Raw genomic sequence first — 17,774 nt, 5'->3', positions numbered from 1 at the left:
GTGCTGGGGAGGGGACAGCATCCTCACTGTTGTCATAAGATGGAGACAGATGATGGCGCAGACCAGCTTCGAAAGGACTATTGGGGACTCAGTGAGAGCCCGAGGGAGGCCTGCCCCAGGCAGAGGAGGCCAGCACCCAGCCCAGCCCGCCCCCTCTCTCTCCCTGAATTTCCCTCTCCTTCATCCATCTCTCCCCTCCAGCCCGCCTGCCTTCCTACCTGTCTAGGATGAGCATCCTTCTCAGCTCACAGTCCTGCCCTCACCTCCTGCCCACCCACTACCGTATGCAAACAGATCGAATATAACACTATTTGTCAAGCACAGCCCACAGCTCCCAGCCGGGATGTAGAGCATGGCTCACCTGCTCTTCACACAATGGACAAGAGGCCGCACATCACAGCTGGAGCCAGCTGATATGGGCCACAGCCATTCCCGATGGTCTCTGCCAGTGACACTCATTTCCTCACCTGGCTCCAGGGAGCAGTATGTGCAGCCAGACAACACCATCATTCAACTCACTCCACAAACAGCCATGAAGCCCTACTGTGTGCAGGACACTGAGCCATACAACCCCAACTGTGTATAGGGCACTGAGCCATAGAGCACCTATTGTATGCAGGGCACTGAGCCATTGAGCCCTACTGTGTGCAGGACACTGAACCACAGAGCACCTACTGTGTGCAGGGCACTGAGCCATGAAGCCCTACTGTGTACAGGGCACTGAGCCATAGAGCACCTACTGTGTGCAGGGCACTGAGCCATAGAGCACCTACTGTGTGCAGGGCACTGAGCCATGAAGCCCCAACTGTGTGCAGAGCACCGAGCCATGGGCCCCTACTGTGTGCAGGGCACCGAGCCATGGATCCCCTAATGTGTGTAGGGGACCAAGCTGTGGAGCCCCTACTGTGTGCAGGGGGCCAAGCCATGGAGCCCCTACTACTGTGTGCAGGGCACTGAGCCATGGAGCCCCTATTGTATGCCAGGCACTGAGCCATGGAGCCCTACTGTGTGCCAGGCACTGACTAGACTGATAGAAAGGACTGAGACTCTGGAGCCTCACAGTCTCTAGAAAGACCACAGGACAGAAAAGTTTAATAACAGTCCACAGTGACAATCAAGTTCTAGACAATACTAGGAGAGATGTCACAGGCATGAGTAATTGCCAAAGTAATTGTATGGATAGCCATTGCCATAAAGGGCACAGATCAGGGAATGTCAGAGATGGGGGAATTAGACAAAGATGAATGGGCTGCAGGCAGAATTAAGTTTGAGTCCAACCTCCACCACCAATGCACCATGTGACATAGAAAGATGTCTTCCCTCCTCTCCAGAGGCTCCATCTGCAGAGGGAGGGGTTATAGAGAGAGGTCACTGAGGTTCCTGCAAGCTCAGGTGTTTCGAGTACTTAGGGAGGGCTGCAGTGGCCAGGAAGGTGCTGAGGGAAGAAACAGACCATGAGCCTTGCTCATTGACACAACAGGAGTGGAACCTGGGCCGGCCCCACTGAGGAGCACCTGCCTCCACAATTGGGCCCTTCAATCCTGACCCCTGTTTGGATAACACAACTATATACCTGATGAGAAATCTCCCACTGACCAAGCTCCATCCACACTCACACGTGTCATGTGTCTTCACAATAACCCTGCAGGGTGGGCAGGAGAGAGCTTACCATCCTGATTTCACAGATGAGAGATGAGGAAACTGAGAAACAGGGGCAAAAGGGACTTGCCCAGGAACCCACAGGGAGTTAAAGGCAGAGCCAAAGCAAGGTGCTGCTGTACCTCTCCTCCGGAGGGTGTGCAGGAGAGGAATGGGACACTTCTGTTTTTCTGAGTGTGGGTCCGCTGTCTCCCCCAAGATCCCCCCATGTGAGTGTGGACCCTGCCAATGTGCTACACACCAGCTGTGCTCTTATTTCAGGATCCAGCAGGCAGCCACTTTGATTTGCTGCTAATTCTTTATTTAAAAAAGATTCACAACTCAATTACATCAGGTAACAATGGCTTACAGTCAATAATACAAAACACAAACCCAATAAACATCTATTCTGACCAGGGGACATGGATTTAGATGAGGAAAAACAAAAAAAATTACAGCATCAGCTCATTGAGAACGGTATCTTGTAATTTCCAGTAAATTGGAATCACTGTGAGTCATTTTCCCCACTTGAGTGGCAGGTATATTTATTTCTTGTTGTTCCTCAACCATCGAGAATAAATTGTTTACAAGGGAAGGGGAGAAACTTCGGAGAGGCAGGCTGAGGCTACTATCGTAGCATGGGTTTGTGAAACGCGATTCACAGGGTGTGGGGGTCTTCAGAAGTGCTAAGGCTGTCCTGTGCTTTACACAAAGGTGTGTCCTGGATTAAACTGAACAGCCTTGACCCCAAGCCCCCTTGGCCGTGCCCTGGTTCACCCACTTGGTCCCCTTCTGCCTCCCAGAAGTCACCCCCAGAAAAGGAGTGGACAGGCTCACCCACTGGGGGAAGGGGGGCACATGAGGACAGGAGCTGCAATTTGTCACTCACTGGCTACCCTCTGGGCACTGAAGTAGGTCCCTTATAAGCATCATCTCATTTAATTCTCACAACAGCCTTCCAAGGTAGGTATTATATTGATAGATGAGGAAACTGGGCTCAGAGAGGGTAAATAACCTACCCAAGGTCACACAGCTAGTGAGTAACACTCATAGGGCCAGGACCAGAGAGAAGTAAGCAAAGCACCTTGGGCTTTGGAGGTGCTTCCTCTCAGGATGGATCGAGCGCAAGGTCCTCCCTGGGAGGGAGTCACCTCTCTGGGCTCAACCTACCCCTTGCCCTGAGTGGCAGAGCTGGGATTTGGATCCAGGTCTGTCTGCATTCGAGCCCTTGCTTTTCTAACTGTGGCACATCCCACTCCGAAGGCAATCAGCCTTGTAGTAGCAACTAGAAGCTTCCAAAGGAGTGAAGCTCTAGTGGTGGAATTTCAGACTTCAGGGGGCTGATGAGGGAGCTGCTCCTTCCAGGACCCCTGCAATTACTTCAGGCAGCTGACTGCTCCCCCTGACTTTAAGCCAGCCTCTCATCTGGGTTGGAAATGTGGGGCTGAGGCCACCGCCCAGGAAAGTACCCCCAGCCATGGACACCTGCTCACCAAGCTCTACTGTGCACTTTGGAATCTGGAGCTTTGACCCCAGCCCAGGCTCTTCGCCCTGGGCTTTGCAAGGATTTGCAGTCTTCTCAAACTCGCTTTGTGTGCCCGTGAGAGCAAGGGTTCATGTCTTCATTTTCTTCCTCAGTAGTGAAGTTGAGGCTCTGAGACATTGACCTTGTTGCCTCAGGTCACACAGCCAGAAGAAAGAGGACAAGCAGATGACTCAGAGCCCAGGGCTCTTTCCATCCCACCTCACCATCAAGAACTAGGTCAAGACATAGATGGGGCTGGCACTCAGATGTGGTTTTAGGCGGAGGGGGCAGGAAAAATAGCAAAAAGACTTAGAGTAAAAGGAGTCAGGAACAAACAACGTCTAAAATAGAAGAATTTGGCTAAATTTAAACATATGAAAGAGTTCAAAATGATTCATAATATATGGTTGATGCAAATGACTCTGCAAATGATGCCAAAAGGAATGGGCAGGGTGAAGCTTACCTCTCAACCACAGCAGGGGTGGTAGGATGAGGACTTCATCTTGGGCAGACGTTTTCCAAGCAAACCACATCTTCAGGTGCAGATGACTTTTTTTTTTTTTTTTAAGACGGAATTTCACTCTTGTTGCCCAGGCTGGAGTGCGGTGGTGTGATCTTGGCTCACCACAACCTCCACCTGCCGGGTTCAAGCAATTCTCCTGCCTCAGCCTCCTGAGTAGCTGGGATTACAGGCATGTGCCACCACGCCCAGCTAATCTTGTATTTTTAGTAGAGACAGGGTTTCTCCATGTTGGTCAGGCTGGTCTCAAACTCCCAACCTCAGGTGATCTGCCCATCTCAGCCTCCCAAAGTGCTGGGATTACAAGCGTGAGACACCACACCTGACTGAGATGACTTTTTTATGCAGCCTGATCAAGCCCCAGAAACTTGGGGCAGCGAGCAGGACAGAGTTAGGGCCCATCCACACTGCTGTCCCTAGACCACGGGTAGCCACCACACCATCCCCCACCCAGGTTTCCATTCACTGAGCGAAATAATCCTGCTTCCTCTTACCTGTCACCAATAAGCCTTCCTTTTTCTCAGCCTTTTAATTACTGTTATCACCTTATCCATTTCTAATGGACCAGGAGGGAGTGTTTGGCTGAGGGTCTGGGAATTAGGAGGGGGGCAAATAGCTTCTCAGGCCCCTCTCTTTGTGGATCCCAGCAGCGCACTGGGGAGGAAATGGCCTGTAAGAGAGGATGTGTGAGAGTTTGGACCACAGCCTGCCATGGACTGGCTATGTGGCCTCAGTTGAGTTCCTTAGTCCCTCTGAGCCTCAGTTTCCTCATTTGTCAAATGAGATTAATAACATCTGCTGTTTATACATGAGGAGGCACTTTGCCTTCTCAATGTAGCCACCCTATGGTGAGACTTCTCTTTTCATCATGAAGATCATCTCCCCAGTTTATCTGTGAGCTCTTTATGAGCCCGAAGCTGTCTCACGTCCACAAAGCCTCAAACCCCTCCCAACATTCAATAAACTCCCGTCAATGCCCAGGCACTCACCAGGGCAATGGGCACAAGATCCTCCATTTGCATTTCACGGAGACCTCAGTTCCTTGCCTGCCATGTTAGCGAACAGCCTCTGCAGAAGAGCCATGGGTTCTGCCTTGGGAGAGCTCCCGGAGGCCCCTCACACGCTGGGAACAAGGGACATTTCCTGGAACTGTAGATAAAGGAGCTACTGAGTGTGCACATGGGCAAAACTGCCTTGCATCTCTCCCTGGATTTTCATAAAAGACTTGGATCTGAGCACACACGGATGTGAAAGTCTCCTGAGTCCTTTACCCTAGCAGCTGGTCTCTGGGGACCCATTTGTTTGCTGGTCTTCAAGACATGCTGCTCTTCTGATATGGTTCAGAAGAGAGTTCTTTTTTTCGCCATCCTTGCTTGACTTCATTGCAGCAACGTAAGAGGCAGCAGAAATCATCTCCCATCCCCTCGCTCTGTTTTTATTTTCATCATGATGGGTTGTTTGTTGTCTGCACACATATTGCTCCAGAAGGAGTTACTGCTGGGATGGGAGTAGACAGCTGGCTCATCCACACTGTTCTCCTCCTTGTTTCCAGACCCCATGGGGAGACTTTACAACTTTGTACCAAGTCAATTACGGCTACTACCATCATTAACAACAATAATAATTAATTAATACTTATTGAGTGCTTGTTACATGTCAGCCACAATTCTAAGACCACAAGTCTTAATGTCTTAAATCCTCATAATACATGTAGGCTAGGAGGCAAGTTCGCTTATTATCCCCGTGGTATAGATGAGTAATAGGGAAGTTAAGTTACGTGTCAAAGGTCACACGAGTCCTTTAATCTGGGACAAGCAGAGAAAACCATAATGAGGAAATCTAGGTATTCAGAAAGCCATCATCCCAATACGCCACACTCATACATTCTCCTCTCTCTCTCTCTCTATTTCCCTCTCTCTCCCCTCCCTCTCTCCTTTCTTCCCTTCCTCCTCCCCACCCTTTTCCTGTCTTTCTCTCTCGTACCCTTTACTAGTCTTTCACCTTCCTGGTTCTGTGACTGAGGCAACTCTCTGCCCCTCTCTAAACTTGACTGTCCTCTCCTGAAGGCGGGAAGAGGAATCCCTTTCTGCAGGGACTGATATGGGGGAGAACCCTCAGACCACGGACAGTGATGTGCTCAGCCCACTGGAAGCTGCTGGGTTGGCAGGAAGGGGGACAGTCTTCATGCAACTGCGGGAGCCAACGTTCTTTGTCCTGTTGCAGCATCTCGGGCTACGGAGCTGCTGGCGGGAAGGGCGGGAAGAACACCATGATGCGGTCCCACGGCGTGTCTGTGCTGGGCATCTTCAACCTGGAGAAGGACGACACGCTGTACATCCTGGTTGGGCAGCAGGGGGAGGACGCCTGCCCCAGTGTAAGTACCCAGAGCGGATGCTTTTGGTCTGCATTCTCCCAGGCCCCGGGGAGGCCTCCTGGGGGCACCAGCACTCAACACCCTCCCCTGGAAGTTCACATACCAGGAGTAAGAGATACCAAAGAGTAATTAAACACCAGCTGTGCAAACTCCCAGCACCCTAGTTGTTCACCTCTTTTTTTTTTTTTTTTTTTTTGAGATAGAGTCTTGCTCTGTCACCCAGGCTGGAGTGCAATGGTGTGATCTCAGCTCTCTGCAACCTCCGCCTCCTAGGTTCAAGCAATTCTCCTGCCTCAGCCTCCCCATTGGCTGGGACTATAGGCACATGCCACCACACCCAGTTAAGTTGTTCACCTCTTGCCTGTGCTGGGGGGAGGCAGGACCTGGCAGGGCTGGCCATCCTGGCAAGAACTCAGCACCCTGCAGGGCGAATTTCCTGGTTGGGCCAGGCCCCAGCCTCCTTCACCAGAAGCACAGATTTTGCCCCAGGGAAGGGGCCAAGACAGGCAGCTATGTTCTAGCACCCTGGACCCCGGACTCCTTCTCCAGAAACTTATTTGAGAGCATCCTTGGCAGAGAGATGTGCGAAGAGGGGCTACCGAGAAAGCAGTTTACTTCCACAAAATAAATTTAGGGCTTCTAAGAGCCAGGTCCTGGGCTGGGAGCCGAGGAAGCATGAAAAGTAAAGTTCAGCTTTTCCCTTCTGCCCCATCAGGGATAAGGTGAAGCGACAGGAGTAAGCTTAGCAAGTGCAACCTTTGCATGAAAAATGTCTCAACTCCAACTTTTATTTAGCAACTATAATCAGGACTTTCCAACCTAATATAATACATTAAGCCGTTAAATTACAGACTGCTGTAATTTTCACACGAATTTATTGAGTGCTAATGTAATTCTTTCATCTAAGCAGAAAGATTGCATTATCTTCTGCAAGGGACTTTCATTTGATTGGACTGTAATCAGTTATGTCTTTTCATAGGACTTTGTCTTTTTAAAAAAAAAATTCAATTAAAATCTACTTGCTCCTTGGTGTTGCTGCACTTTATCACTTTTATTAATCAACCTACTAGCTCTCAAACTTTGTGGATGCACAGGGGGTTCCCAAGCAGGTGGGAGGAGGCGATTCTCGGCCAGAGACAGAGGGCAGCTCCCTCTGCAGGTCGGGCAAGGCATAGCGGGGACATGTGGGGAAAGGAACTGGTCTCTATGGCTTCACACCTCCACGCCTGAGGAGGCATTTAGAAAAGGGAGAAATGGCTGTTTTTGGGCATTACTTCCCTCTCCAGTTCTCCCTAGACAGAAAAAAATGGTGTCTAGGCGAGACCCTATCTCTACAAAAAATAATTTAAGAAAAAATAGCTGGGCATTGTGGCACCTGCGTTTCCAGATACTTAGGCTGAGGCAGGAGGATCACCTAAATCCAGGAGGTCAAGGCTGCAGAGATCCATGATCATGACTCCAACCTAGGCAACAGAGTGAGACCCTGTCTCAAAAAAGGAAAGAAAAGAAAAGAAAAAAAGAAAGAAAGAAAGAAAAGAAAGAAGGAAAGAGAGAGAAAGAAGAAAGAAAAGAAAGAAAGAAAGAGAGAAAGACAAAGAAAGAAAGAAAGAGAAAGAAAGAAAGAAAGAAAAAGAAAGAAAGAAGAAAGAGAAAGAAAGGAAGGAAGGTAGAAAGGAAGAAAAGAAAAAAGGTCAGGCATGGTGGCTCACGCCTGTAATCCCAGCACATTGGGAGGCCAAAGTGGGCAGATCACTTGAAGTCAGAAGTTTGAGACCAGCCTGGCCAACACAGTGAAACCCTGTATATGCTAGAAATACAAAAATTAGCCAGGTGTGGTGGCGCACACCTGTAGTCCCAGCTACTCGGGAGGCTGAGGCAGAAGAATCACTTGAACACAGGAGACAGAGGTTGCAGTGAGCCAAGATTGCACCACTGCATTCCAGCCTGGGTGACAGAGCAAGACTCTGTCTCAAAAAAATAAACAAATAAAAATTTTAAAAAAAGAATTAAAATGCCGTATGTGGCAGATTTGCAGGTCAACTGCACATCTATGCGGGGTAGTTGCCCTTCTGTGTACCTGGCCACACTGGAGTTCTTGTGCTGAAAATGGGCTCCAGCTGCTGCAATCCTCCTCCCCACAACCCTCCCCCCTCCCCCATCCCCGCCACAACATGCAAACACACAGGCAAACACACACAGCCCTCAGCCTTTGCTTCTCTAGTTCCTTCCAAACCTCGCCTGGTAGCATGAGTCTAAATCAGGCTTTCTCAACAGCAGCACTATTGGCATTTTGGAGCAGGTAATTCTGTGTGGCTGGGGGCAGGGGTCTGTCCTGTGTATTTCAGGATGTTTAGCAGCATCCCCATCCTCCACTCACTTGATGCCAGTAAAAACCTCCAGTGATGACAATTGCAAAAGCCTCCAGACATTTCCAAATGTCCCCTAGGCAGCCAAGTCGGTTCCAAATATTAAATCCCACCATTACCATCCCCTGCAAGGCAAATATTGTGAAGAGCCAGCCCACAATCCAGACAGCTCTCAGTTCATTGAAATGTATTTAACAAATATTTATTGAGTGCCTATTTTGTACCATCTCTGTTCCAGGAACTTGGGATATATTTAGTGAACAAAAGAAAGATCTTTGCTCTCAAAGACCTTACATTTGATGAGAGGGAGGGGCAAATATCTGAGGAAACAATGGCCCCAGCAAAGGCCATGTCCCAGAGGTTCATCAATGCTCAAAGAACACTCAGGCTGGAGCAGAGGGGGCAAAAGGAAGGGTAGGTAAGAGATGAGGCAGAGGTAATTGGGCCGGATCAGGCCACTCTAATGTGGGAGCCATAGGAGGGTTTTGAAGTAAATGGTGACGTATGCAGTATGTGTATTAAAAGGCTCACTCTGGCTGCTGCAGAGCTTATAGCTTGCAGTGAACGCCAAGAACGAAGTGCTCAGCTCCAGCTGAGCGGGGCCAGGGGGTAGCTCTTCTGAGAGAGTCCACCCCAGCATCCATCCACCAAGTATTTATTGAAAGGGCTTGTATTAACTACAAACATCCACTAGAGGATCATTTGAGGTATGTTGTTGAGGCACTTGTGACCTTGTACATACTCAAACTGCATTCTCAGGAGGCTGTTTTCAGCGTTCCTTATCACACCACACACTACACTCCCTGTCCTGTTTTCAGGGTCCAGGAGTTTCATTCCCATGTGCAAATAACATACACAGTCTCTCAGTATTTTTCCATACCCTGACCTCGAACACTATGTTGCTTAATTATGTTGCCATGTGCCCCCTAAATCTCCCCCTTCTTTAATTCTTAGAGCATGCTGATCATCCAATGCAAGGTAAGCTTCTGTCATTCTTCTCTGATCATAGATGTGTCGGGTGGGAGCACAAAGCCACCTGCAGATGTCTAGCAAACAGATACAAAAAAGAGTAAGTATAGTGGCCATCACCCAAATGTGTATCTCTAACCCAAATAACGCAGTGTTCGGGTAAAACCTTCTTGTAATTGCTGAAGGGTACATCTTTGTGATTGCTAAGACCATTCTTCAAGTTGTTTCTTTAATTCACACCCAAGAGTGGAAATTTGAGAAGACAGATGGTTGTGATAAGCCCCTTGCCGCTGTGCTTTTCTAAATAAGTGCAAGGTGGAATCTCCTCCCCAGTTCCAGCTTATATTTACAGGTAGCCACAGTTCTGCTCACTGCATTAAGATCATGACATAGGTTATATTTAACTGTATAATGATTTGATAAGACAAGCATGTAGCATACCAACTATTGGAAGAGACTTTAACACTATAAAAGAATTGATTCTGCCTTATATTGGGAATACCTTGCCCAAACAAAAGTATAGGAGGATGTGTAGTACAAATCAGGACTGTATCAGTGGCATTATTATGCAAAGAGAGGGTATACTTGCCACCACTAGTAATGGACTCACCATGCAAAAGAACCCGTTCAAAGAAGGAAGACCTAGTCCCCAAACGTGGGTATGAGCAGGGCTTAAAGCTTGTTTCCCTTGTGGTTGTAATATTGGTCCTGAAAGCCCATACTCTGACCAGGTGGTAGAACTATTGAAGGGACTGCTAAATCCAATAGTCTGATTTGCAGACATAAGATTACCATGGGGACCCCAATCAAGCAAGGCGTCCTCGTTAAACAGAGGCCTGGCACAGCGCAGGTTGTCAGCACGGAGACCAACGGATGGCCTCGAACTTATATCACCCGTCCCTGTTCAGACGGCATATAGGAAGACCAGGCACTTGTGTAGCTTCATTAGAGACCTCAGTAAGATTAGTGGTAACAGCAGAAATAAAGGTCAACTTTGCAAGCTTAGCATAGATACTCGGGGAATCAGAGTAATACATTTATCATGTCCCATTGTGGAAAATCAAAGAGAAGGATTACTAGACAGTAAAGTCAACGAGCCATTAAGTTTAATCCATCCCAAATTTTCAGTTAAAGGGTAAGACAGGGGCATCTATTGACCTCCTGTCCAAGAAATATCATTAGATCACAAAGGCACGTCAGCATCCACCATGTACTAACATTAAAATCGAGGGACTCAGAACATGACTCCAATAAACATGTTCTTGAGCTGATCCCACTTGGTAAAGGACAAGAACTACCAGCCACCCTAACATCCATGTCTGTCTTACTTTCTCAGCAGTTTCCCCAGTCCCCGCCAGATACATAAGAAGCCAGTTCTCTGTAGTTGCAGGCCTTCCACAGCGGCAAGCCAGATAGTTGCTTGTTGATCCAATCTCCTTAGCTGTCCTCAAGTAATGTCAGGTGCCTTCCAAATCATCACCGTCATTGCTGGTCAATTCTCCAATAACAGGTCCTGTTCTCAAGGAGAGAGCCCCTTATTCCCCCTTTTGTGTTTATTAAGATATAATTTAAGAGTTTGACGAGCTTGTTTAATAATGGCCTAAGCGGTTGAGTTATAAGGGATGCTAGTTTTCCGTTGTATGTGTTGAAGTTGCAACGCTTATGTAAATCGAGCACTAAGATAGCAAGGTCCATTATCGGTTTTTATAGTCTGTGGAAGGCCTAAACTTATATAGATTTAAACAAATGAGTAATTGCATTTGCAGTTTTTTTCTCTGGTCCAGAGGTTAGCACGTGTCAAGCCTGTATAAGTGTCTACGGTAACGTGGAGAAATTCAAAACGTCTAAAAGGTGGATACTAAGTAACATCAGTTTGCCAGCTAGCATTAGGCACCAAACCTTGTGGGTTGGTACCAAGCCCTAAGGAAAAAGGAGAGCCAGAATGCCATTGTCAATCAAGACAAGTTTTAATAATCATGCGAGCTTGAGCAAGCATCAAATGAAATTGTTTAAGACTGTGAGTGTTCTGATGAAAAAAAAGCATGATCAGCTTGAGCTCGTGAAAAAGCAGGAAAGTCTGCAAACCACATTTATGGTTGTAGCAAAGCATCAGCTTGAGCATTCCCTTCTGATAAGGGACCAGGTAGCCTAGAATGAGAGTGAATATGTGTGATGTAAAGAGGGTGACGACGGGCACAGAGGAGTTCTTGCACTGCAAGAAACAAAGCTACTAGAGATTCATCAGTAATGCCCTTCACATGTGCAAGGTCTAAATGAGGATACAGCACATAAGCAGAATCACTACCTATACTTATGGCTTGCTGAGGAAAAGTTTGTAAGGCCAATGTTAGGTCACCCAACTCCACCTGTTGCGTAGTTTTAAAATGTTCCTGGATCTTCTGTTGCCAGTTTTGCACGGCATCTTAACACACTATAGCTGTCTTACTTGTTTTTTCTGAAATATCTGTGAAGACAGTAGTGGACTGAAGCAAGGGCTTAGAGACAACAATAGATAAAATTTAACAGGCACAGTTTGCAATCAGTTTAGGAGCTTAAAGGTTGGTAAATGAAAGCTGATATTACCAATAAAGTCAGCCATTGCTACTTGCCAATCAAGATGACAAGCTAAGAGAGTATGAACTTTTTCCTTGCTTGACGATAGGAAAAGGGTAGCAGGATCATATCCTGATAACCGGACACAACGTTGGCGTTCCTTTATGAGAAGAGAAGCTATTAAATCTGTGGTCTTTTGTGTATGTTTAGAGGGGTTATGAGGCAGGTAAATGACATATAAAATACAGAAATGGCGAAAGATAAAGCCTACCTGTTAAACTAAGGCATGGAAGGGATGGATATTTTAAGTGATTTTTACCATAATTTGGCCTTGAAAGTCATTAAAATGTGACTGCAAGTTGCCAGGATAATAAACGTGCATTGAGTTAGCTCGAATGTGTAAAAATTAGGGGGGAAAAAAACAGCTGGGCATGGTGGCTCGCACCTGTAATCCCAGCACTTTGGGAGGCTGAGGTGGGCCGATCAGGAGGTCAGGAGTTCAAGATCAGCCTGGCCAACCTGGTGAAACCCCATCTCTACTAAAAATACAAAAATTAGCTGGGCATGGTGGTGCGTGCCTGTAATCCCAGCTACTCAGGGGGCTGAGGCAGGAGAATTGCTTGAACCAGGACCCAGGAGGCGGAGGTTGCAGTGAGCTAAGATCGCACCACTGCACTCCAGCCTGGGCTAGAAAGCGAGACTCTGTTTAAAAAAACAAACAAACAAAAGGAAGGCCAAAAAACATTTTTAAACGTCTTTAGGTGCTGGCCATTTTCTTGCATTAGCCTTTAGCTGGAATGTCTTAGAAGGGAGTTTGGGAAAGCAGGGCTGTGGCCAGGTTTTTCCCATCTGCCCCGGGCTCCTTAGGCAGCCTCTTTTTAACAGCCTGCCACCTGTTGCTACTCTTACCTCGAGAGGAACGAAGACAGGCTACACGTGGCAGCGAGAGGTCAGGAAATGACCAGGTGGTAAAGTGCATGCATATAAGTGCGGAGACTGGAGGCGGGAGGGCAGCCGGCGGGGAGGAGACCTCGCCCTCATCCTCCAGGCCACCTACGCTTGGAACCAACCCCATCAGGTAAGGTGCTGAAAATATACTGGGCTTTTTATTATTTTCACCACTGCCAAGTGGAGAGGCTCAGAGGAGGGGCAGACATACAGCACAGGGTCTGCTCTGAAGTTTCCCAGCCATGGTGTTTTTAAACATTTTATTTAAAAGTGAAACATGCCTTACTGCTGCCTCTATCTTCTGAAGATGACAGCAGCTGGCAGAACATGTCCACCTCAGCCTAGTTAGCATGTCACATGTGGCTACGGGAGAGCACCCCTTATTAGCGGGCTTCTCTCCCAGGGCTCTGTGCTCTAGGCTGCTCCATACCCTCTGCCCACCTTAGGCTAGTAAGGTCGAGGTGCACACAGACTGTTTCTTAGCCCTTTCCCTAGGGGGCCAGGGAAAACAAGGGATTGCCTGTCAACTGAGACGTGGGAGGGGTGTCAGGGAAGGGCAGAAGCAGGAAAAGCAGCAGTACAGCAAGCGGCAGCCGCTTTTTGGGCATAGCTACTAAGGTGCATGACCATGGTGAGGCGGATTCTCAGGGCCGGGCCAGAGCTCCCCGCAGCCACCCAGGAACTTGGCCTCTGCCTCTTGGCCTCCCCTCCGTCACCACAAACCCAAAGAGGGGCAACTTGCCTTGACTGCCAGTGACTAAATGGGTATTCACTGGCATCTTAGCAACTCTCCTGCCCCAGGCCTCTGTGGGCAGCAAGAAAGCCAGAGCTTTCTGGGATAAAACCCAGGAAGCAGTATGCAACTTTCCCTTATACTCCAGGGAAATGGAACAAACAAGGCCAGGAGGTCTGGTCCTGGAAGCAGGAAGTGAGAACTTGCATGCTAGGAAAACAGTCATAATCAGCCCCTTTCCTTCCCTCCTGGAGGAACCCCTCCAGCAGGGAAGCTTGTCAAGGAGACGTGGCCACCAGATTAGATGTTCGCTAACCAGGGGTTTATCCAAGCGCTGTCCCTGGGCGGCCTCCAATCTCCTCAAGGGGGATGGGAGGCACTGTTGCCTGAACAGGGCAGACAGATGCAGGTCCCGTTAAGGGTGGAGGAAAGGAGGGCAATAGCCTTTCTATAGGAGAAGGAAAAGGCTCCCGTCCATCCTTATCCTCACTAGAAAAAAATCTCTTCCTTATTCCCCACAGAAGGGAGTGAAGGAAGGAGCGGAGTCTCTCCCTGCTGTTCTGGTTTCTGTTTTTCCTTCTCCTTTAAATCTCCTGAATTCCCTTCAGGTGGAGAAGATGGGTGGTTTGACTCATCTCAATCCAGCAGATAAAGAGGATACAATGCAGAGCGTATCAGCGCCCAGGTGGTCAAAATAGTAACATTAGTAAAATGACCTTGTTCATTCCTCTTTTCAGGCAGCGACGTACCTGCTCCCATAACTCTAAGATTCCTTGATCAGGAAACCAAGGGCATTCCTGCCGAATTGAGAGCGTAAGCTCTACAGTGCACTGGATAGCCTTAAGTAGCTCTTGCTCTATTTTAAAAAATACTTTCTGCTCTTTGGTCATTTGTTGGCCCATGATAACCTAGCCCCTGATATTCTAAGCATGTGTCCCATCCTCCTAATGGGAGTCAGTACTGTCCCTTACCGGGATTCCCCCAAAATTAATAAGCTCTCCTCCTTCACACTTAAATTCAAGGCGATCACATTGAGGGCAGAAGTTAGAAAGCTTATAGCTTGCAGTAAACACCAAGAACGAAGTACTCAGACAGCTCCAGCTGAGCGGGGCTAGCGGGTAGCTCTTCCGAGAGAGTCCGCCCCAGCATCTGTCCACCAAGTATTTATTGAAAGGGCTTGTATTAACTACAAACATCCACTAGATGGTCATTTGAGGTGGGTTGCTGAGGCACCTGTGACCTTGTACACATTCAAACTGCATTCTTGGGAAGCCGTTTTCAGCGTTCCTCATCACACCAAACACTCCACTCCCTGCGCTCTTTTCAGGGTCAAGGAGTTTCATTCCCATGCACAGATACCATACACAGTGTACATAAGCTTGAATATGTTGCCGTGCACCCCCTACAGCTGTGAAGAATCAACCACATGGACAGAGGAAAGGATCAAGACAATGAATTCAAGGGCTGTGGTGTTAATCCTGACAAGCGATGATGATGATGGCTTAGACTAGGATGGTAACAGTGGAGGGGATGAAAAGTGGTTGAATTCTGGGCATAATTTGAAAGTCACATCCAAAAGGATTTTCTCCCAGGTTGAATGAGAAATCAAGAGGAAGAGAGTCAAGAATGACTCCAAACATTGAGCCTGAGCCACTGGAAGAAGGGGGCTGCCGTCCCCTGAGTTAGGGGATGCTGTGGAAGGAGCAAATTTGGGGGCAAGATCAGGAGTTCAGTAGCAGACATGCTGAGCTGTAGAGGCCTGGTAGACAGCCACAGGCAGACAGGTGGATGAGGGGAGACAGGTCGCTGGAGTTTGAGAGGTCCGGGCTGGGGATATAAATACGGGAGAAATTGGCATAAAGTTGAGACAGGATGAGGTTGCCTAGAATGCAGTACAGATAGGAAAGAAAGCGAGGACTGAGCTCAGGGGACCCTCCACCTTTAGAGATCAGGAAAAGAGGGGGAACCAGGGAGGTAGGAGAGGATGCAAGAAAGCATGGAGTCCTGGAAGTCAGGTGAGGAAAGGGCAGCAACTCGTCCAAATGCTGCTACTGGTCCAGCAAGAGGCTTGACTATTCTCCACCCCCACTTGATCTAAAGGAGACCCTGGAAGCAGGGCTGGGATGGTGAGCATGAGTCCAGGCTCTCACTACAGGAAACCCCATCCTCAAGCCCCACTGCCCTCTCCTCCCCATCCCAGCAATCTCTAGATCTGTTCACGGTGGGAAGACGTCTCCTAGGGGTGGAAGTCCTACTGCTGCCCACCAGCCAAGAGGGGGGGATGAAGCAGAGATTGAGGGGGTGGACCTTCTCAGCATCACTGGTTCAGACTGGGCAGCCCCTCAATCTACAGACAGGCAAGTCCAGGGAGGTGGGGTGCTTCACCAAGTATGGCCCAGCAAGTCTCTGGCAGAGCCGTCAAGAACTCAGACTAAACAGGGTGTGATGGCTCATGCCTATAATCCTAGCACTTTGAGAAGGCTGAGGCAGCAGAATCACTTAGAGACTAGCCTGGGCAACATAGCAAGACCTATCTCTCAAAAAATAAATGCAAAAACTAGTCGAGCATAGTAGCTTGTACCTGTTTTCCCAGCTACTCAGGAGGCTGAGGCAGGATAACTACTTGAAGCCAGGAGTTAGAAATCAGTCTGGGAAATATAGCAAGACCCTGTCTCTTAAAATTTGGTCGAGCATGGCAGCTCACGCCTGTAGTCCCAACTATTCTGGAGACTAAGGCAGGATGCTTACTTCAGCCCCGGAGTTTGTGGCTGCAGTAAGCTATGATCACTCCACTGTACTCCAGCCTGGGTGACAGTGAGACTCTGTCTCAAAAACAAAAACCTGGACTGGACCCTGAATCCTGTGCTTGCCCAGCTGACAGCTCACATCCGCAAGCCCCATCCCCAGGCCCAACCCTAGGACACATGCCTGCCTGCGTCAGTGGCAGTGAGCAGGGCTTCCCCCCAGAAGTATCCCCCGAGTCCTGGACAGAGCTGCACATATATACAAGAAATGCCAGCTCTCTACAATAGCAATTCAGAGCCTTCCACCCACACTAAATTCACTCTAAGAAATATCAAATTATTTCCATCATTAAATCCAAAATGCCATGAAACAAATTGCATCTCAGCTATTTATCTGGAAATTTCCGTAGTACTCATTGCTGGCACCCATGCGTGCTTTAGCATACGACGTGGCTCAGGATGAATTGCTGCATCCACTGGCTGGTTATAAAGCGGCATTGATGGAAATGTGATGCTTTACTGGCTTTTTTTCTATTAAGTAAAAGAAAAGTCATTTTCCTCCGAGGTCAGGCTGATGTTTGAAGAATTTGCCTGAGCTGTGGTGGCTGACAAGCAGGCGTGGCTGTTTTTAAGCACTCTCCTCTTTCTTCAGGGAGTGCAGGATGCTGTTACAGAAATCTCCAGCATAATCCTGGGGCTCTCTAAGACCTGAGCCCCAACCAAGACCATATGTGGGTCCAGAAGTGAATCTGAATTAGAACAGCTGGCCGGGCACAGTGGCTCATGCCCGTAATCTGAACACTGGGAAGCCGAGGCTGGTGGATCACCTGTGGTCAAGCTTTCAAGACCAGCCTGGCCAACATGGCAAAATCCATCCTCTACTAAAAACACAAAAATTAGCAGGGCATGGTGGCACATGTCTGTACTCTCAGCTGCTTGGGAGGCTGAGGCAGGAGAATCACTTGAACCCAGGAGGTGAAGGTTGTAGTGAGCCGAGATCATACCACTGCACTCCAACCTGAGCAACAAGAGTGAAATTCTGTCTCAAAAAAAAAAAAAAAAGCAGCTGGTCGGGCATGGTGGCTCACACCTATAACCCCAGCACTTTGGGAGGCTGAGGCGGGCAGATCACTAGAGGCCAGGAGTTTGAGAACAGCCCAGCCGACATGGTGAAACCCCATCTCTACTAAAACTACAATTAGCCAGGCATGGTGGCTCACACCTATAGTCTTAGCTGCTCGGGAGGCTGAGACACCAAAATTGTTTAAACCCGGGAGGCAGAAGTTGCAGTGAGCTGAGATCATGCCATTGTATGGAATAAGTCTGTCTCACAAAACAAGAACAGCAGCCGTTTACTCAGCTCCCACCACGTGTGAGACGCTCCACTAGGCGCCTTATACTGTC

General features: G+C 48.4%; 1 protein-coding gene across 1 annotated transcript in view; it reads left to right on the top strand.

The window, feature by feature from the left end:
• Window positions 1-17,774, top strand: part of ALK (ALK receptor tyrosine kinase) — a 756,557-nt gene that overhangs the window by 689,099 nt on the left and 49,684 nt on the right. The window contains exon 13 of the mRNA XM_032239194.1: window positions 5,907-6,057. Coding sequence (XP_032095085.1) covers window positions 5,907-6,057 — 151 coding nt within the window. The remainder of the gene's footprint in view (window positions 1-5,906; window positions 6,058-17,774) is intronic.

The sequence above is a fragment of the Sapajus apella genome, unplaced genomic scaffold, assembly GCF_009761245.1.
Source record: "Sapajus apella isolate SASKATOON/1434 unplaced genomic scaffold, GSC_monkey_1.0 scaffold44, whole genome shotgun sequence".
NCBI classification, from domain to species: Eukaryota; Metazoa; Chordata; class Mammalia; order Primates; family Cebidae; genus Sapajus; species Sapajus apella.
Note: the sequence above shows the minus strand (reverse complement) of the source record. Positions and strands in the feature narration are given on the sequence as shown.